We start from the raw sequence: 23,389 nt of genomic DNA, 5'->3' as shown, positions 1-23,389 counted from the left end.
ACCACGACCATGATTATAACAACCACGACCATCATTATAACACTCACGACCATGATTATAACAACCACGACCATGACTATAACAACCACGACTATGATTATAACAATCACGACCATGATTATAACAACCACGAATATGAATATAACAACAACGACCATGATTATAACAACAGCGACACTGATTATAACAACGATTACCATGATTGTAACAACCACGACCATGATTAAAACAACCACAACCAGGATTGTAACAACCACGCCTATGATTATAACAACCACGACCATTATTATAACAACCACAACCATGATTATAACAACCACGACTATGATTATAACAACCACGATCATGAATATAACAACCACGACCATGATTATAACAACCACGACCATGATTATAACAACCACGACCATGATTATAACACCCACGACTATGATAATAAAAACCACGACCATGAGTATAACAACCACGACCATGATTATAACAACCACGATCATGATTATATCAACCACGACCATGATTATAACAACCATGACCATAGTTATAACAACCACGACCATGATTATAACAACCACGACTATGATAATAACAACCACGACCATGATTATAACAAACAGACCATGATTATAACAACCACGACCATGATTATAACACTCACGACCATGATTATAACAACCACGACTATGATTATAACAACCACGACTATGATCATAACAACCACGACCATGATTATAACAACAAAGACCAATGATTATAACAACCACGACCATGATTATAACAACCACGACCATGATTATAACACTAACGACCATGATTATAACAACCACGACTATGATTATAACAACCACGACTATGATCATAACAACCACGACCATGATTATAACAACAAAGACCATGATTATAAACAACCACGACCATGACTATAACAACCAGGAATATGATTATAACAACCAGGACTATGATTATAACACTCACGACCATGATTATAACAACCACGACTATGATATAAACAACCACGACTATGATTATAACCACGACTAATATTATAACAACCACGACCATGATTATAACAACCACGACCATAATTATAACAACCACGACCATCTGGAAAACGATGTCGCTGCACGCTGTCAGCCGGACGGCGGTTGCGCGCTAGGCAAGCACGAGCGATCGAACTTTCACGCCTCGGTAAACTGTACCACCGGACTCGCCACCGGGCACGAAGGGCCTAAGATCACTTGTTGCAACTATATCATGCGCTAGTCAGGCCGCACCTCGATTATGCGGTTCAGTTCTGGTGCCCTTATTATATAAAGGATATCAATTCACTGGAGTCGGTGCAGCGAAGAATGACGAAAATGATTCCGGGACTCAGAAACCTTACATATCAAGATAGGTTAAAGAAACTAAACTTACATTCCCTAGAAAGACGAAGAGTGCGGGGAGATATGATAGAAGTACTTAAGTGGTGAAAGGAATCAATAAAGGGATATAGATAAAGTTCGTATAATATCCGAGCAGGATAGGACTCGAGCAACGGATTTAAGTTGGATAAGTTTAGGTTTAGGAGGGAGATATGAAGGAACTGGTTCTACAAATAGGTGGTAGTGAGGTCGCTTAGCAACTTTGTAGTAAGTCCTGGAACGCTGGAAAGTTTTAAAAGGAGGCTAGATAGATTCATGGATGATAGAGAGTGGTCGTAACTCTCGACAGGAGCTGCGCAGGTCAACCGGCCTATTGCAGACTCCTTATTTTTTTATGTTCTTATAATGATGTCATCCACTAATCCCCACACCAACACCAACACACACGTAGAGGAGCTTAAGAGAAAGGGGGCGACGTGACTAGTCAGGTCAGGTCAGGTCAAAAATAAGGGACCCACTTAATAAATATCCCACATCTAGCTCCAAGGTTTTCAAAGCATTTTTAACCTTGGGCCACTGACAAATAAATTTATGTAACATTTTATCAGTTTTGTACATGGAATACAATAAACACTTCCATTTACATTCAAAGTTAGGCTATTTTTTATTAACATATTGGTAATGGTTGAGTGATACTTGAAAACAACATTAATATTTAGTAATTTAAGAGACCGAACTAACGGGACAAATAAACCTTAGTGATGGTCTAGCGCAAGATATAGTTGCAATAAGACCTCTGCACTCTTATTACTTACACTTCTAGATATAAAACCTAATACTCTGTTTGCCTTATTTCGAACATTAACGCACTGTTCTCTAGGCCGTAGGTCCGGGCTTACAATATGAGAATGTTGTCACTGTGATGAAAAACCCACAGAAGGCAGAGGGAGATATTAATGTTGGCTTGAAAAGAGATAAAGTGGAGGCAAGAAAGTGACTCGGGTACACATTCTGTTCAATGTTTTCTCTTAGTATTGCGTTGGTGACATCGTTTCTGCCTCTCTGGTTCATCCTGTGTATTACTTTAAGAAATCAAAGAGTATGAGCCGACTGGACTAGTATTTTTTCGATTCATATAACCAACAACCGAACAAATTTCTGCCAATCTGTCATTACACTAAACTTTAAGAGAGATTAAAGTATTTGTTCATATGACAGGGACCGGTGTACCCTGAAGAGTACAGTATGTATGATCTGCGGTGTGTGCGCAGTCTGAGCTTCCTGTCACCCATGTGTACTTACCGTGACACCCCCGGCAGTACTCCTACCACCTCCGCCCATAACCACAAAGTCCTATGGTTCAGTTCAGCTACCACAAAACCTCTCGCAGACACTCGTACCGATTGTTCTGGGCATCTATAGCGATACATAACCCCATCTCCTCTCACCAGTAAAAAGGAGATACTGTATACACTACAGTACAGCACCTGGATGGAGTGAGCTATTCCCTGTTCTGCCTTCCACCACGACTTTATACGCTGTATGCACGGTCAATCACACTTCGGTAAGCACGGGACGCACAATCCAATCTATTCAGTATTTGTTAACTATATGGTTACCATTGCTACTTTTTACTGTACTTGCCTATTAACACGGCCAAGGTGTGGAAGGAGAGCCAAATTCGATCCATTGTGTCCAGCAGCACGCCGCAACGCAGACTGGAAGGACACTTCAACCTTCATGGTCGGTGCAGGTACTCAGCTTGCTAGTTGCCGACGCATTGTATTTCTTATTTTCGTTAATCAGTAAAGCTGTTTATCCTGATGAAATTCGAAGTCATTGGGGACTGTATAGGTCCGTCACCTATTTCTAAAAGCAGATATAAATTTACATCACCTACGAAATAAATCAGGTCTGTGATATCTCTGAAAATTATGCTTATGAGTATTTGCAAACTGATACCATGTTTACTCGTGCTCCGTAACATACAAACTGGGGATGTTGCACGAGTTCCCCTAGCACAAATTATACAATACTACGTGTTTCCTTTCATGAAACTTATTAATGAACAATAAATGAAAACCTTGAGAATATAACCTATAAATGTTTCTTCCACATTTCCTCAGAAAACTCGCACTTCTCCGTACGCCTAACACTAGGACAATTTTGACGTGGACGCGAGGAAGATATTTCCCTTTCATTCTCTACTCAGATATGTTGCACTGCTTTTAGCTGTTTGAACTTTGTCTTTAAGATGGTATATACCCAGACTTGGATCAAACATTTCAGTCCAGGGAATTATTATGTGTGTGGAACTGAATCTTTGAAGGTTAGTGCTAATTACAGTACACATCTTATCCCCTAAGTGCTTTAGGGGAATAGTGTTTAAACCTTCAAGATAATTAAGGATTTTCTGATATCATTCGGTACATTTTCCTTACAATAGACAACACTTTTAACATTGTGGCAAGAAGCAAGTGCACATATGCAATTCAAAGTCTAATATTGTTGAAGAAAGTATTATATTTTCTTTATGTAAAACATAAATGAACGTCCACCACTCTGCCAAGTAATATGTTGTTAATTATGTAATAAATACTCATGTGAGATGACTGTAAAAGGAAGTGCTTGACTCACTGTTCTCATGTTCACGCCAGGATGCCTCATCTTGTGTTTAACCTCAACATACAATATACCATTATCATCCTCAACAATAGACCAGACCGTGGGGGAGGTAAGTACCTGACCAAAGAAATTGGGATAAGTATTTTAAACTAGCTACACATCTGAGTGCTGGGAAACGCGGTTCAGGTAAGCGGAGATCTTCCGGGGTGTTTAGCGACGGAGGCCATTGTTCAATAGGGTGTCATGTAAAATTCTTTGCTTACATGTGCGGTGATTTACATATGAGAAACTCGGTGTTCGGGCAAAGGCTTAATAATGCCTAAAAATTACCCCAAAACTGCTGACATTAGCAACAACGTTATTTTAACCTGCTTTCGTCGGTACAGTATAAGTTAGCCTCGCTAACCTACCAATGAAAAAGTCATAACATTAGTTGCAACGGTTAATATCTATAAGATTAATATCGAAAGTGCAATTTCTAGGCTTTTGTGTACGCTCTATTTCTCCAAGAATCAAACTTATCATAAACAGACCGCAAAACATAGTAGTTGTCCACAAGATAAATTGTTCAATATATGCACTTAAGTTTTTTTTAGAAACCTCCACCACATTTAAATGACTCCACAGGTACAGTGAAGGCCATTAACCCCAACTCACGCTAATAATTATGGCTTACAACTATATTACAAGGTATCTATTAAATTCACATTTTCAAAAAGTATGACCTTGTAGGACTTTGTTCCTTAGATAGGAGCTTTGTATGACCTAAATTGTATGAAATTTGGTCTCAAGTGCAAATTTGGTTCATATTTTAGAAATTTTTAACGACTTACCAATCGTTTCAAAATTAAAAAAAATAAGTTTTACTTTTTTGCCCCCTACCCAATTTAAAGTCCGGATAAACGCAAAACTTCGTTATGCATTATTGGCAACTGATACTAACCCTTCTTCTTCTTCTTCTTCTTATTATTATTATTATTACTTTTATTATTATTATTATTATTATTATTATTATTATTATTATTATTATTATTATTATTAATTACGTGATCAAGAAACCCCTGGGAAGGTAAGTAATGTACTAACAATCATCACAGTGACCTCCAGAAGCACCATGAAAACGGCAACATTTCAAATTACTTAGATAATAAATTACTTACTAGTCAAAGAAACAATTAGGCCCAATAAAGGTGCGAACTGGGATGAGGACTGGCCTTTTTCTTTGTAATGGTGTGATTTTTTTATAATGTTTGTTATAAATTACTAATTATTACTAATTAATAACCCCCTCGGCAGCTACTTAGATAGAGTATCTCACTGCAGTACTTCCATAGACGGTAATACCATATTATCTATTAAAGCACTATTTAGAGAAATAATCACTGCACTCATAAAATCTACGAATCAATTTCTTAATCGAACACTTTAATAGAATGCATAGATATTCGTCTAAAAAGTATGATTTCTATTAAAAAAATATGACCTCTATTATAAAAATATGACTGTAGGACTTTTGTAGGACCCCTAAAAAGTATGATTTTATATGACTGTAGGACCTAGTATGCATCCTGTGTTATCCGCCCTGCAGTACATAACCCTATTATTTATTTTAAAAGGCTCCTCACCCAGTTATTTTAAAAGGCTCCTCACCCAGTTATTTTAAAAGGTTCCTCACCCAGTTATTTTAAAAGGTTCCATGCGTAGTTAATTGTAAGCTAATATTATTAAACTGTCTTATTGACTACCTCTATAACCAGTATGTCTCTAATTATTACTTAATATTTCAAACTTAAAACAAATAACGTTTACGATCCAAACGAAACACTTCATTCACTTTTTTTCTTTAGATTAAATGTGTTATAAGTTCAAATGCCTTCTATTGAGTACTGGTAACGTTATCCTATTCTGATGAAAGTAAACCCCATGTTATAAGGACGGGTTTGTGGAGTCCATCGGTATGTGTTTGTAACAGAACTTAATACATAAAGCTACAACTAGCTGGTCTCTGGTCATTGTGGAGATCTACTGGTCCCTCTTGGAGTCCTGATATAATAAACATGCTCACTGGTCATTCTGGAATTTAATTGGGATTATCTAAACAACAACATTTGTAAGACATGGTCGTATCATAATCAATTTTCCTCTATTATGGTCAGAAATTAAGGATCTTTCCACAACACGGCAGACACTAAGAAAACGTACCTAGTAAGGATATTTCCGTCCCATTCTCTGCTATGGATCATATAGATAGGTTACAAGGTAGGTTTGCTCCCCGGGCAGGGTGAAACTATGGGTAAGTTTCTTTAGGCCATTTGCCTCTGTATACCCAGCAATAATTGGGGACCTGGATGTTAATCGATTTTCGGATCGTGTTCCGGGGTAATGGTTAGCCACTGGAGTTTTCCGGTCTTCTCGGACTATTCCTTGACACTGGGTCATACAACTCGTTAACTCAGGGTATGGTTGTTGTGTTGGCGACAGCTTTTACACCTTAAACAAATTCACGCCTAGGTGGCCCTAGGGCCAGCCATCCTCGTTACACGAGGGGCAACCATAAATCGCGACCCTCAGGTTCTGGTGGATAGCGAAATGAGCAAGTACAGTACGTGCAGATGCATCTGTTGGGTTGATGCCTCTGACTATATACAGTCGGTCTAGTAGCCTTTATTGTGCAATGTTCTGTGATTTATACCGGAATAATACTTACCCTACGGTCAATGCTCTGTAGTGCCCTACTTTAATGGTGAACGATTAGAGAAGTATTTGTGGTATACAGTAGGAAAGGATTGTTTAAGACCTGAACAAAGGAGTTGCCGCTTCCCAAATAATATGATTTTAGGAGAAACCAACATGTAGCAAATGAGCTGACTGAAATAATCAGATAATATTTGGGATTTATCCTCTACCCTTTGGTCGCGTCAATTTAACTCATAACCTTATTCTTACTGATATCCCTGGTATTCTCCTTTAGTTAGAGGATCTAAAAGCACCACTGATGGTCTCGGTTCATACGATTCAACTATCTTATTACGCAATCGAAACCGAAGTGGTATGTATGCAGCCAGTTCATTCTCCAACAATCACCCAAACAAAGCGAGAGGCAAACGCAGAAATAAAACGTGAGGTGTCATCATCACTCTCCACAATAATGGTATAAACACTATATTACTCATATCTCTAACATAAATAAGTGTCTGGTAAGGAGAGCAGGCACACCAACACGCAATCACACCCGGGTTATATATCAAAACACTTCATCTTTTGTTCCAGAATGTAAAGTACGGCAACTCAAGGGTCGCGAAATGTTTATGTTGGGTAGAGAGGCAGGCAGGCAGGCAGGCAGGCAGGCAGTGTGTGCATGTGTGTGTGTGTGCGAGTGTACATACATACATACATACAAGCTAACCCGAGAAAAAAAAATTTTGGTTCCAAAAATGGCTGGGAAATGGGAACAAATAAGACACCTCAAAGCAGTTGCAGCGACAAACATCATCTGACAGTATACAAAGAGATAAACCGAAGACAATCAGTTCAATATTAGAGATTTAAGATTCTCCTGCAACAGAAAAAACCTTTAGAGCGATAATACAGTTTGAAAATTGTTACGGAAGGTTAGAGAAAAATATAGAGCATCTTGCGGGAAACTTTCGGGATTAAGTCAAAAAGATTTAATAAATATTCAAAATACTCCCCCCCCCCATCCACAAAAAAGTATTTCACATTGAAAATAATATCTGGAAATAGCGCATCATATACTTAAGTGTGTGTGGAGGTACCTTAAGGAAGTGAGGTCAAGGAGCCTAATAATAGTGTTGTTGTGGTGTAAGACTTACACTGTAAGTGATGGCGGTCATTCACCCTCCAGCCTCTTACATGTTATTCATCAGCCAACACTAATTATTTTACCTTCTTTTGGGGGGGGCAACATAACGCTGATGTAAGTTATATTAAGTTTTGGGGTGAGAGAGAGATAATAAAAACCAACAACCAATGTGATAGTTTGTGGTGCTGGGTTTTCGTTTAATGTTTGTTAACAAATGTTGAAGTAGTCAGTAATTAGCTTATGTACAAAAGGTATTTAGATCTGAGTATTGTTTGGGATACAGCACTAGGCCCCTGTTCTTGAGTCACTGGTTCGCAGCCAGGGTACCTCCAGCGAAAAAGACTGTATAAGAGTGCCAAATTTTTTACTTTGGGATGTGAAGGTTGGATGGATATAGGAGTGATAGGGATTGGGTGTAAATGAGACTGTTCAGTGTGGGCCAATAGGCCCATCTATGAGGTAGTAGATAATGACGAAAATTACGATGTTATTTACTTAGACTTTAGCGAAGCATTTGACAGAGTACCGCAATCGAGGCTTCTGAGAAAAGTTAAGGCTCGTGGTACCGAGGGGAAAGTTTAAATTGGATAAAATCATGGCTCAATGATAGAACACAGAGGGTCAGCGTAGATGGTATTAAATTTGAGTGGGGCTGTGTAACCTGTGGGGTTCCCCATGGGTCAGTACTGGGCCCACTCGTGTTCATAATCTACATAAACGATCTAGATACTGGGATCAGCAGAGACATGAGCAAGTTTGCGGATGACACCAAAATAGGGCGGCAGATTAATTCAGGGCAGGATGCAAATGCACGACAGGAGGATTTAAATAAACTGCAGGAATGGTCAGAAAAATGGCAAATGGAATTCAACACCAGCAAGTGCAGCGTACTTAATATTGGAAGAACAAATACTGTCAATGTGAAACAGCCCTACGGGTACTCGTAAGCCCAAGCCTTCGGCCTAGAAAACAGTGCGTTAATGTTCGAAATAAGGCAAACAGAGTATTAGGTTTTATATCGAAAAATGTAAGTGATAAAAGTGGGGAGGTCATACCGCAATTATATCTTGCGCTAGTCAGGCCGCACCTCGACTATGCCGTTCAGGTTTGGTGCCCTTATTATAGAATGGATATCAATTCGCCGGAGTCGGTGCAGCGAAGAATGACGAAAATGATTCCGGGACTTAGAAACCTTCTCTATCAAGATAGATTAAAGAAACTAAATTTGCATTCCCTAGAAAGACGAAGAGTGCGGGGAGATATGATAGAAGTATTCAAGTGGGTTAAAGGAATCAATAAAGGAGATATAGAGAAAGTTCTGATAATATCCGAGCAGGATAGGACTCGTAGCACCGGATTTAAGTTGGATATGTTTAGGTTTAGGAGGGAGATAGGAAGGAATTGGTTCACAAATAGGGTGGTGGACGAGTGGAACAATCTTAGCAACTTTGTAGTAAGTGCTGGGACGTTGGAAAGTATTAAAAGGAGGCTTGATAGATTTCTTGGACGATAGAGGGTGCTTGTAACTCCCGACAGGAGCTGTTGTGCACAGGCCAACCGGCCTATTGCAGACTCCTTATTTTTCTTACGTTCTTAAGTTCTTATGTTCCTCCATTCTTATGTTCTTATGTTCTTATGAGGGCAGTGCCTGCCACACCGTCTCCTTGTGTACCGAAGGCCCACTTTCACACTTTTGTTTCATCAAAATGAAAAACAGTGAACTTGGTAGAAAAAATTCAGACAATCACAAATTCCTGGAGTTTTAACATGACGTAACCGACATCCAAGCAATGTAGTGTAAGTGAAACGCTTTTTGCTATTACCCACCACTACTACCAGCCTTACATAACTTATCCTCAGCATTTTACGTTCTCTTAAAAAACGCATAGGTATGCTATATATATATAATATGGGGTTTTGGCCTAGAGGAAGACAGAACTAAGGCAGAGTTGGAAAGCGGAGTAAACAGATTATGGGTCAAGTTGCAACATAAACGGATGTTCTTTTGTAACTATAATTAGTTTCCAGGAAGGGATGTCCCGCAGACGAAAATGAAGTTTATGTTATCGTGGTGTGACCTGAATGTCTCGTGTGAACACTGATGTTCTATTTTTTGCAACATACAATTACTTCATTACAATTAATAAGCAACTACTTATGTGTCCCAGAATCAACACCATAATAGAACATTACGTTAAGTACACCCAACAATATATACATATATATGTATATATATATATATATATATATATATATATATATATATATATATATATATATATATATATATATATATGTCTTGGAATAAAAGACAAAAGCCAAGTTGCTCCGTTGTTTCTTTTCCCGTGTGTGATTTTATCAAGATTTTATCTTATCCACGTTTTCATTGTGGATCTACATGATATATATATATATATATATATATATATATATATATATATATATATATATATATATATTATTTTTTTTTTAAAGATACATCATGATATATGCATGAATATATTAGTTATGCATGTATTAGTTTACAGTAATTAAACACCACTGTAATCGGATGACTCGTCGATAAACAAGGAAAACTTTCAAAGATGAGTGGTGCTGGAGGAAGCCATGGTGCAACGCCTCATGTTTGAGTCAGTGAGTGGTAAACCGTGGTGCGGGTCACAGCAGCCCTGTCACACGTCATAATATTAGCTTATACTTTTTTCGTCATCTCATTGTGGTTATATGTTTTACAGCATTGTGTCAATGCCGATATAAGAGAAGTTTTAGATTTTATGTTCAACATTATTTGATCTTCAGTGTGGGTGAAGTATCGACTTGGTGTTTGTGTAAGTCACATCCATCGTGATATAGCTATTGTGGACACGGATCACTAACTTCTACACCACGCCAACCAATAACTTCACTGGTAAGTACACTACGAACCGATATAAATACATGTTTTCCTAAAACGTGTGACTATATATATATATATATATATATATATATATATATATATATATATATATATATATATATATATATATATATATATACAGAGTATATAGGTGTGACCAACATATTCAGATCCGGTACCGGAATACGAAAATCAAGGTCAATATTAAACATACGGAGCTTGGGTGAGGTAAGCTTGGTGACCTTTTAAGTGGACCTGACCAGAAACCAACCGTAGGTCACGTAAGTTGGTATTATTGACCAATCAGATCAGTGATCAAGTTATAACCTGAATGACAAGTATGTCCTGCCGAGCCTTGGTCTTACACACATAAGAACATAAAAACATAAGAATGAAGGAACTGCAGCGGGCCTATTGGGCCATACTGGGCAGTCCCGTTTACACCCAACCCCTATTGCTCATATGAGCATCCAACCTATGTTTGAAGCAATTCAGCGTATTCGAGTTAATGATGATATTTGGTACCTTGTTCCATTCATCCACTACTCTGTTTCTAAACCAGTGTTTACCTATTTCACGCCTAAATCTAAATTTGTCTAATTTAAAACCATTGTTACGAGTTCGCTCCTGGTTGGATAGTTTGAGTACCTTTGTAATGTCCCCTTTGTTTAGCCCTGCCTTCCACTTATACACCTCTATCAGGTCGCCCCTCGTTCTACGTCTCTCAAGGGAGTGCAAATTAAGATGCTTTAACCTGTCTCTATACTCAAGGTTCCTAATGCCCGGGATTAGTCTTGTCATTCCCTCCTCGGAATTCTTTCCAAGGATTCTATATAATTCTGTAATATGGTGACCAGAACTGAACTGCGTAATCCAGGTGTGGTCTCACAAGAGCAAGATACAGTTTTAGGATGACCTCGCTAGTCTTGTAACTAACACTCCTTTGTATGAACCCAAGTACTTTATTAGCCTTGTTACGAGCAAAAACACATTGTTTACTTGGCTTAAGGTTCCTACTTATCATTACTCCTAAATCTCTCTCGCAGTCGGATTTCTCTATGGCATCGTTGTTCATCTGGTGTCTGATTTCCCTGTTTACATCTCCTATACTGAGTACTTTACGTTTGTCGACGTTGAATTTCATCTGCCATTTTTCAGACCATTCGAAAAATTTGCTTAGATCTTCCTGTAGTTTTGCCGAGTCCTCGTCAGATTTGATAACACGTCCTATTTTAGTGTCAAATAACACGTCCTATTTTAGTGTCTGATAACACGTGGTTCTTCAGCTGACAGATGTAGGATATAGATCAATATTGGTACAGCATGTACGCAGACATACAACGTAAATGTACAGTGTACACATATTATGCAGATAAACAATTTCCAAAGTACAGGGTACCTACAGTAGACACTGCGGGTATACAAACTGTGCTAAACAGCAAAGTAATTCAACCAAGGATAACCGAAATATTACAACATTTCCTACAACAAGGTACAGTACATTGCAAGGTTTCTTCACCAACAGTATATAGATATATAATATTTGCTTGTAAATAACAACTGCGGATACGAGCGTACCGGGAGCCCGGTATGATGTGGTGACCATTCAGGCTGGTGAGTCAGTGTAGGGACGGGCACGGGCTGGGCATATTATTACACCATCTACTAATTACTAGGAACAGTCACCTTATTCGTTCCCCGTAGCAATGGTTTTAAATTAGACAAATTTAGATTTAGGCACGAGATAGGTAAACATTGGTTTGGAAATAGAGTAGTGGAAGAGTGGAACAAATTACCAAACATCATCATTAACTTGAATACGATGGATAGCTTCAAACATAGGTTGGATGGTTATATGAGCAATAGGGGTTGGGTGTAAATGGGACTGCCCAGTATGGGCCAATAGGTCAACTGCAGTTTCCTCCATTCTTATGTTCTTATGTTTGAAGCTATCCAGCGTATTCGAGTTAATATTGATGTTTGGTATCGCCCCTCACTCTACGCCTCTCGAGGGAGTGCAGTTTAAGATGCTTTAACCTGTCTCTGTACTCAAGGTTCCTAATGCTCGGGATTAGTCTTGTCATTCTCCTCTGAATTCCTTCTAAGGATATGAGCAATAGGGGTTGGGTGTAAACAGGACTGCCCAGTATGGGCCAATAGGCCAGCTGCAGTTTCCTCCATTTTTAAGTTCTTGTTATGTTAAGTGTTGAGATCATTTGATATAACTTGGCGGTAATATTAAGCTTTCTCTATTTACAGTAAATTGCATTGAATATTACTCGAGACGCGTCATTTACTGATGATAACTTGGTTATCGGAATTTAACAACTGACCGTTAATTCATCCTGACAATAAACGAGACCGGAGAGCTTCCACCACACTGCTATCATAGTCCCAGCCAGGTGTGACAATACTATCTCGGGAAGCCCGTGTACAGTGCACCTCATTAACGCAACGACGTGAGAGACTAAGAGTATCGTGGAGACGTGGTGGAATAATGAATTCAGCCACATATTCTGGTTCAAGCTTCAAACTTTTCCGATAATAATCTTTCCTTCTCCCATACCCTTCAACGTACTACCTTTAAAATATAAGTTATCTTCTTGAATAATACATTTTAACAGCCATTAACTTGTCATTTGTCTCTCAACATCAAATTTAGCAAATACTAAAAGTCATTATAATACAGACATAAGAGTTCACCCTGCCTTAGGTTGTCCCGTGTCTCGCTGGCTAAAAATCATTACTTTGTTAAGGTGAGTTGACCAGACTGGCTGGCACCCCCCACCCCCCCAACTCTTTGTTAAGGTGAGTTAACCAGAGTGGTCGCCCCTCCCCCCCACACACACACACGTACGCACACACAAGCACGAACAGAGTGCAGAGAGCAGAGAGAAAGGTAAGTCACATAAGAACATAAGAATATAATAGCCAGGAGTTTGCATTGTTTATGGCAGCTCCTGTCGAGAATTACTACCACTCATCATCCATGAATCTATCTAGCCTCCTTTTGAAACTTTCCAGAGTTCCCGCACTTACTACAAAGTTGCTAAGCTTGTTCCACTCGTCCACCACCCTATTTGTAACCAGTTTCTTCCTATCTCCCTCCTAAACCTAAACTTATCCAACTTGAATCCGTTGCTCCGAGTCCTATCCTGCTCGGTATTATAAGAACTTTATCTATATCACCTTTGTTGATTCCTTTCACCTTGAATACTCTTATCATATCCTCGCACTTTCGTTAGAATGTTTTTAATTTGGTCTCGATATGGAAGGTTTTAAGTCTTTTTTGTCATTCTTCGCTGACCGACTCTATTGAATTGATATCCATTCTATAATGGGGACACCAGAACTGAATCATAATCGAGGTGCGGCCTGACTAGCGCAAGATATAGTTGCAATAAGACCTCTGCACTCTTATTACTTACACTTCTAGATATAAAACCCAATACTCTGTTTGCCTTATTTCGAACATTAACGCACTGTTTTCTAGGCCGTAGGTCCGGGCTTACAAGTACCCCTAGGTCTCTTTCACAAGTCGACTTCTCTAGGTTGATGTTAGTAATAAGAGTGCAGAGGTCTTATTGCAACTACTGTATATCTTGCGATTGTCAGGCCGCACCTCGATTATGCGGTTCAGTTCTGGTCCCCTTATTATAGAATGAATATCAATTCACTAGAGTCGGTGCAGCTAAGAATGGCGAAAATGATTCCGGGACTTAGAGACTTTCCATATCAAGATAGGTTAAAGAAACTAAACTTGCATTCCCAAGAAAGACGAAGAATGCGGGGAGATATAATAGAAGTATTTAAGTGGGTGAAAGGAATCAATAAAGGCGATTTAGATAAAGTTCTTATTATATCCGAGCAGGATAGGACTCGTAGCAACGAATTTAAGTTGGATAAGTTTTGGTTTAGGAGGGAGATAGGAAGGAACTGATTCACAAATAGGGTGGTAGGCGAGTGGAACAAGCTTAGCAACTTTGTAGTAAGTGCTGGAACGCTGGAAAGTTTTAAAATGAAGCTAGATAGATTCATGGATGATTGAGTGGTAGTAACTCTCGACAGGAGCTGCCATGCACAAGCCAACCGGCCTATTGCAGACTCCTTATTTTTCTTATGTTCTTATGTTCTTATACCACAAATCAAGCATCACTCGGTACACTGTCCCTCTCAAATCCCTATGACCATCATCGTGACTTCGTTTGTCAGTTAGAGACCAAACTGCTGTACCATCTTCGCCACCGTCACATGCTGTCACCAAAGGTTAACTGTCCACAAACTGTTGTTCTATACAACAACCACATGAAGCCCATTCGACCTCACACACACTGCTATAAGAACAGCTCCATTCCAACCATAATAATAATCAATAATTAATTGGTAGATAACTTGAAGTTCACTTCGCGCAACTTTTCCTTTTTGTACAGTATTTTTGTTAAGCTTTCGTTAAGTTACTCAGCAGAGCAGGCGCTCAGTGATGTATAAGCCGAAGTAATATTTCTTGAGTATTATTATACAGTAGATGCACCATTCCCGCTCTAGCCCATTTCCTTGAAGGACCTTGGTTAATAAGTTAGTTTACTTTTTAACTCCGTTATAAAGACTTAAGAGTCGTGAATTATATTGTCTTCAAAAGCTGTACCCAAATACTGTATTTGTAACGTTTTACCCTTCCAAGCATTTCACTATTCAGTTGCAACGAATATGAATAACAGCTGTGACCAACATCTTCCTAACAAATGATGTTGGCAACTATTGGTACATTGTAAATCCTTTTTATAAAATGTTGGGTTCAGCACCAACCCCTGAGACGTACTGTACATAACTCCTTGTCCATCCTACCAGAAGTTAACCCCTGGTAGAATATTCCGGCTCTCTTGTTTGTGGTACAAATTTTAATTAAACCAAGAAGGCTGCCCTGAACCCTAACTCTGGTCAATCTAAGACAATTTAATATACCCTGAGCCATATCAAGTTACTAAAAGGGTGAACAGTGCTTCTTTCCTGGATGAATTGATTTAATGTTGGAGGAACTTCTCTTTCATACAAGAATTCGTACTGTTCTTTCAAACGTCTTGCCAAGGCAAGACGTTTTTAGTATTGTTCTGAAATGTTTTAAATAGTTACTTTGAAATATAGAAAGAAAAATCACCATTTTTCAAGCTCCCTGAAAGACATAACTCATGTTGACAAGAATGTGCAACAACTTACTTTCGCCTTAACATGCATATTAGTGTGACTGTAAGATAACACTTTAGAATTAAATTTCCACAGGGAACTTGTATTTGAAATTAAGTCATAGCTTACATAAGGAACATGTTTTTCAGAGTACAAATTTCTCATTAACACACTTATGTGATAATATAAAGTTTGTGTGTCTTGAGTTTCAATATACTGTACTTCTTATATACAATTTCACTACGAATTTCAAGAGAGTGGTTTATTTTCAATTTGAGGTAAAATTAGACTTTGTGTGAACAGATATGGAGCACATGAGGAGGCCCAGACGTCCCGTCGACCTCAACGTCATGAAGAGGAATATGACCATCGCCAAGGGCTTCCTAGACATCAGTCTCCTCTCAGCCAACGCCAACCAGCTTCGCAACGTCCTCAACTTCGGCGATACTGACAGCTCCACCTTTTACGTGGTGGCGATCGGCATCGTGGTTAGTCTTATACTCCAGGTGAGAGAAAGGGATTGATAAAGGGCTGGTATCAGAGGGCTGGTCGTGCAGAGGGCTGGTATAAGAGGTGCTGGTTGTGTAGAGGACTGGTATCAGAGGTGCTGGTCGTGCAAAGGGCTAGTATCAGAGGTGCTGGTCGTGCAGAGGGCTGGTATCAGAGGTGCTGATCGTGCAAAGGGCTGGTATCAGAGGTGCTGGTCGTACAGAGGGCAGGTAGCAAAAGTGCTAGTCGTACAGGAGGTGCTGGTCGTACAGAGGGCTGGTGGTAGAAGGGGCTGGTGAGGGAGTTTTGGTACTAGAGAGAGCTAACTGGAGGAGGGTGGTGAAGAATTTGAAGTGGAGAGGGATGGTAATGGAGATGTCTTGTTTTAGGGAACGGTGGTGGAGATAGTGGGCGGTGGAGACGGGTGGTGATGGAGATAGTGGGCGGTGGAGACGGGTGGCGGTAGAGATAGTGGGCGGTGGAGAGGGGAGGTGGTAGAGATAGTTGGCGGTGGAGACGGGTGGTGGTACAGATAGTTGGCGGCGGAAAGGGGTGATATTAGAGAGGTAGAAGCTGTGGTGGTTTAAAATTTTAGGAAATTCCGAAGGCTCAAATGAAGGATGGGCATCCTGTTTTCATATCTCCCGGCCCATGGTATACACACACACACACACACACACATGCAGGCACACACACACGTACACACAAACCAAAAATGGAAAATCTTTCGGGAATCTAAATTTCTCAGCGAATAGTAACACCGACAGCGTGATGAATATTCTTAATAGTCGTCAAACGTTTCGGATATCCACTTATCACTTCTCTCTACTAAAGATAAAAATAACGCATTACAAAAAACAATGTGTCGGTGGTTGTACGCACTACAGTATAGTAATTAAGACATACACAGTGAAAAAAAAACTATGATTACGGTATTATGCTTATATAAAAGAAGTATAGAATGAAAAATGACAAAACGTGTAATATATGACGAGAACGATAACAACAGAATTTATAGTGAAAAGAATAATGTAAAATTATAAACCGGTCTACATTTTAAGAAAAATTGAATGATGTTTTAAAACTGAGACGTGATTCTGATTCGTTTTTCATCACGGATTTCAAAAATAAACTTTGTTTTGCTCTATCACGTCACACTTTATTACCAATATGACAAGATATTATAACTTATACATATAAAATACAACATACAAATATGACAAGATAAAACAAATAAAACAATTCGGTAGGCTTCACATTTAACTAAACCTAAAGATTATTGTGATTAAGGCTATTTGTCTGCAAATACAGAAATAAATGATACACAGTATATGAATATTTATGAAAATAATATTAGGCTTCTAGGATGGGTGAAACTTTCTTTTTTTTCGATTTTCTGGCAATCTTTTCACTGGCACAATCTCTCTTCAGCATCCAGCAGTAGTCCGCCATCATGTTCACATTCTACCTTCCTTGATACCTCTTTTCCATTTCTTTGATGTCCTGGTGAAATCTTTCACCTTGCTCTTCACTTAAACTACCTAAATTTTCAGGAAAATACTCAAGATGGGAATGTAAGAAATGCAATTTTGCACTCATATTGCAACCCATGTTTTTAAAGTTATTCAACATACTTTCAACAATGTTTTGATAGTTGAGATCTTTTCTATTGCCTAAAAAACTATACACAACATTCTTAAAACTATTCCATGATTCTTTCTCACGCTGGTTCATCGATTTTTCAAATTGGTGGTCCAACATTAACTTTCCGATTTGAGGGCCCACGAAAATGCCAGCTTTGATTTTTTCATATGTGACTGGTGGAAATTCCCTGGATATATATGTAAAGGAAACAATCACTTTCCTTATCTTGGGTTTTTACAAATTGTTTCATTAACCCTAATTTAGCACGCAGAGGAGGCAACAGCACTTTCTTTGGGTCAATCAATGGTCATGTAAATATTTTTTTAACCTGGCACAAGAGCCTGTCTAGGTGGCCAGTGTTTTTTGTCCCAATGTTCACGTCTTGCTCTGCTGTCCCAGTCGCACAAAAAACATGGCCTTTTCGTGTATCCACTCTGTTGACCAAGCAACAAAGCATTGACTTTGAAATCTCCACAAACCAACCAACCATTATCTTTACAATGAACTTTCTCTTGAAGTATCTGCAAATTTCCATAAGTTTTCTAAAGATGAACAGAGTGAGCCACAGGAATTGATGAAAATACATTTCCATTATGAAGTAAAACTCCTTTGCGACTTGTTTTTGAAATATCAATGAATAAACACCATTCAGTAACTGTATAGGTATTGCCAAAATAGTTAATTAAAGCAAACACATTATTACAATAAACCAAGAAGCCTTCCTCTGAAGAAAAAAATGAACTAGTTCTTGTTCACGTTGCCTAAACCATGAAAAATGTGTCCCATTGCTCAATAAATTCTTTGATTTCAACCTTGATCCTAAAAGTTCAGCAGACTCCTTTGGTAAATTCAAATCCCTAACCAGATTGTTAAGTTCACTCTGGGTAAACACCTCCGGTACATCACAAATATCTTCAGGTTAATAAACATCACTTCCGTTATCTGACGATGAATCACGGTCAGATTCTGATGACACGGACTGCAACACATCTGGAGGAGGACTGGAACCTCAGGACCATGTGGCACTGGTTTATTTTTTTGCATTATATCCCCCTATCTTCACAGAGCAAAAATAACAGTCATCACCATGATTTTTAGGCTCCCGCCATACCATAGGAACTCCAACTGGCATAACTTTTTTCTTACCATATTCCCACAGTCTTATTACCTTCAACACAAGTGCGACATACTTTATGTGGCGCCCATGGTTATCTAAATCGTCTATTTTCACTCCAAAATAGACAAAACATGCATATTTCACGAATGCGGTTACTTCCTGTCGTTGCTTATGCACAACAAAGCACCCACATATGTAGTAGAATACGTTTGGATTGTTCAAACATCCACGAGAAGACATGTATACAAAAGGAATGGCAGTATAGCAAAACAAGGAGATTTAACATTACAGCTACTGAGGCGACACTGAACAGTGGCCTTTGCCTCAAGGATTCCATTTGTCAATAAACCTTCCGTGATTGACGAAAACTGAAGATATATCGGGAATCAATATTAAAAACAGGATAGGGAGCACATATTAGTTTGAAAACATCAAGATTCATGCAGACCGGTGAATCAGGCCAATGCCATTAGAAACTGCCAATAAAAACAATGTTTTATCAAACAGCAGTTATAGAGCTAAGATTATAAACTATGAATATACCTATAAAAATGCCAGAAGTACAGGGAAAATTAATATACAAAAGATAAGGAGTTAAAACCACACCTTCACCAGAACCACAGCCCAAATTTAGACCTGTGAGTAAGATCTATTAACCAGCAGCTACACATCCAGGCCAGTGTTGAGTCTGACAAAATATAAAATGATCCGAGCAAAGAACTACAAAAATTCCCATCAGACAATGACAATAATCATAGATGGTTCCCAAAAAGGAACCGAAACTCATTGAGTCCATTATCACCCCCGATATTTACGGTCAGGCAACAGTCAATCTCCCTAGACCAGTACCATGAAAAATGGCATTCAAAACACGCACAAATGTGTTAGGGTAGGCTTCCTAGCGCCAAAGTCGCCAAAGCCAACACTCGGACAGCCAATCAGAAAACCAGCTCTAAATAATCAACCACAATAACTAGCCTAAGACATAACATTAACACACTATTAGCTTACCTAGTCGGGAACAAGGCAGTTATCTTGCCATCTACTACCTCCTCCTAAATTTCTTCAATTTCCGAACTATTAAACTCTTTCCTCCCTTCTCCAATATTATTTCACTCCTTTATTTAAAAAAAAATAAAAATAAAAAATATAATTCCTGACCGCCGAGGGTTGCCCACCTCACAGGGTACCACAGGCCTACAGCCCTGACAAGTGCCCAGATAGAGCTTCCGTGTATTTCACATCTTCAGGGGTGAGTACAGACTAAGGAGTAATATTTGACAAGGCTAATATATACAGTAGAGGAGAGTAAGATCAAGTCCCTAGGGGACAGCTGGGGCCCAGGGGTGTCACCCCTGAAGATGCGAATCACACGAAAGCGCTTGGGAACTTCGTGTTTTCTTGTTTCCTTATGGTTATCAGTATATATATATATATATATATATATATATATATATATATATATATGGTGATTCAGCAAAGAGTACGTTAAATTAGAGGATGAAACCCCTTAATTCTAAACCACAATGTCTCTATGGTAAAATGTCAGACTGCATAGTTTCCACGTTACAATACATTTAAGATGTCCTATTAATGAGAGTGAATTTGATGTATAACCCCCATAGATTTTTGTAATAATTTATTCACAGATGTCTTATGTACAGCAGTACAGCGTGGTACGGATGGCTGACACAGGTGCAATGAGACAGGGACCGTGTACGACCGAATGAGATAAAGGCAGTTACAGGGGGGACGGAGTTTCACTTCAAATTCACTCTTATTAATACAACATTTAAAATGTATTGTAACATGGAAACTATGCAGTCTGACATTTAACCATAGAGACATTGTGGTTTAGAATTGAAGGATTTCATCCTCCAATTTAATGTACTCTTTGCTGAATCACCCTGTATATTAAGCTCTGCATGACATATATAATTAAAAAAAATTGGTGTAGGTTCTGGCTGGCATCATCCTGATCGTGGGTGAGAGATTCGACCTCAACGACAAGGACCACGACGACTGGAGCGACCGCCTCAACACGATCGTCATGTGTATCATCTTCGTGGTGCTGCTGGTGAACGTCTTCATCTCCAGCTTCGGCGTGGATGTGGCCAACCCGGGTATGCACAAAACCCCGCCCGCTATCATGAGCACTTCGCGTATTGTTTCCCTCACCTCCCCTTGAGCTCCCCCTGGTGTGTCAATATCCCATTCATCTCTGCTTCAAAATCTCTGTTATCTTGATGTCACTGAATCATGATGTGTGTAACAAGAATTCCATCATACCATTTACTGTAGGTGTGCTCTTTATATATTGTGTTATCCAAACACTGTACTGTACAAAAGTATCATGGCAAAATATTGTGATCTCAACCTTGTTAGCGACACATGTGACGCAGATATTCTACCATACAAAAATACCTGTATGTTATTCATATATGTGTGTGATTGATCTGGACTGTCCGCTAATTTTTGGTGCATTTTCCTTGAATCTGGAAAAAATATTGTGGCACTAAGTAACTACACTTTAGTTTAAAATAAATTATATTTCTAAGGTTAGAAATTTTTGCAACAGGTGTGCAGTGCACAAACCTGTACCTCGTAATAAGAACAGAAGTACACGAGAATGGAGGAAACTGCAGCGGGCCTATTGGCCCGTACTGGGCAGTCCCATTTACACCCAACCCCTTTCGCTTATACAGGGTGATTCAGCAGAGTACATTAAATTGGAGGATGAAATCCTTCAATTCTAAACCACAATGTCTCTATGGTTAAATGTCGGACTGCATAGTTTCCATGTTACAATACATTTTAGATGTTGTATTAATGAGAGTGAATTTGAAGTGAAACTCCGTCCCCCCTGTAACTGCCTTTATCTCATTCGGTCGTACACGGTCCCTGTCTCATTGCACCTGTGTCAGCCATCCGTACCACGCTGTACTGCTGTACATAAGACATCTGTGAATAAATTATTAAAAAAATCTATGGGGGGTTTTACATCAAATTCACTCTCATTAATAGGACATCTTAAATGTATTGTAACGTGGAAACTATGCAGTCTGACATTTTACCATAGAGACATTGTGGTTTAGAATTAAAGGATTTCACCCTCCAATTTAATGTACTCTTTGCTGAATCACCCTGTATAGCTATCCAACCTATGTTTGAAGCTATCCAGCGTATTCGAGTTAATGATGATGTTTGGTAACTTGTTCCACCCATCCACTACTCTATTTCAAAACCAATGTTTACCTATCTCGCGCCTAAATCTAAATTTGTCTAATTTAAAACCATTGCTACGGGTTCGCTCCTGGTTGGATAGCTTGACTGCTTTTGTTATATCCCATTTGTTTAGCCCTGACTTCCATTTATACACCTCTATCATATCGCCCCCCACTCTACGTACCTCGTGGGAGTGCAAATTAAGATGCTTTAATCTTCTCTCTGTACTCAAGGTTCCTAATGCCCGGGATCAGTCTTGTCATTCTCCTCTGAATTCCTTTTAAGGATTATATATCCATTCTGTATTACAGTGACAGAACTGAACAGCTGAATTACAATTTTAAATTGTTATGCATGTGTGAATGTGTGTTGTGTGTTTAACACCCAGGATGCATGTGTGATGGTAGGTGTGATGTCATTCAGTAGCTGTAAGATTCCTGTGACAAAGTTTGTCACACTGATTTGCACCTAAAGACTACTTTCATCTATAAGTATGGTTAAAGATCAGGCCTTTAAGTTATAATAACATACACTAATAAACATAGTCATTTAATATCATAACTGACGTCGACTAACTCTGCCTCTTCAGGTGACTGATGCACTGTACTGTACATGTTTCTGGCGAGAACTCTCTCTCTCTCTCTCTCTCTCTCTATATATATATATATTGTTACGAGTTGGGGATTTAGAAACTGGTTTAGAATATAGTTAAAAGTCTACCCAGATCCCAACAGGCAACAACAATAAAAAAACTAAACAAACAAAGACAATCGGACTATAAAAGGGTAGACAAAGGATGCGAGTTTTTGTTGTGTATAATAAAGTACAATAAATTCCTTAACAAAATATCCAGCTTTCTATAATTTACCCTTAACCATACTTAACTTAAACATACGCAACATTGGCTTAACAGTATATACATATTTATACAACATACAACAATCTGAAGCAAGTGGAGGTGGGAGGTAATATAGGGTTACAATACTCAAGTGAGGTGCTGAAGTGCCTGATGAGTAGGGCTGAGTATT

At 38.9% G+C, this 23,389-nt stretch overlaps 2 protein-coding genes across 2 annotated transcripts in view; one reads left to right on the top strand and one right to left on the bottom strand.

Annotated features, from left to right (window-relative positions):
* The window catches only part of LOC121862391 (serine protease 53-like), a 49,238-nt gene extending 46,162 nt beyond the window's left edge, over positions 1-3,076 (bottom strand). Inside the window, exon 1 of the mRNA XM_042360657.1 lies at positions 3,006-3,076. Within this exon, the coding sequence (XP_042216591.1) occupies positions 3,006-3,051 (46 nt within the window). The 5' untranslated portion in view covers positions 3,052-3,076. The remainder of the gene's footprint in view (positions 1-3,005) is intronic.
* Positions 3,077-10,453: 7,377 nt separating this feature from the next.
* On the top strand, positions 10,454-21,880 carry LOC121862390 (ninjurin-1-like). The gene is made up of 3 exons (XM_042360656.1): positions 10,454-10,717; positions 16,190-16,392; positions 21,094-21,880. Exons 2-3 carry the CDS (start codon positions 16,192-16,194, stop codon positions 21,322-21,324), a joined length of 432 nt encoding a protein of 143 aa, XP_042216590.1. The 5' UTR covers positions 10,454-10,717; positions 16,190-16,191; the 3' UTR covers positions 21,325-21,880.
* The last annotated feature ends 1,509 nt before the right edge of the window (positions 21,881-23,389 follow it).

Source organism: Homarus americanus, unplaced genomic scaffold (assembly GCF_018991925.1).
Source record: "Homarus americanus isolate GMGI-L3 unplaced genomic scaffold, GMGI_Hamer_2.0 scaffold31037, whole genome shotgun sequence".
NCBI classification, from domain to species: domain Eukaryota; kingdom Metazoa; phylum Arthropoda; class Malacostraca; order Decapoda; family Nephropidae; genus Homarus; species Homarus americanus.
This window is presented reverse-complemented; position numbering and strand designations above follow the sequence as displayed.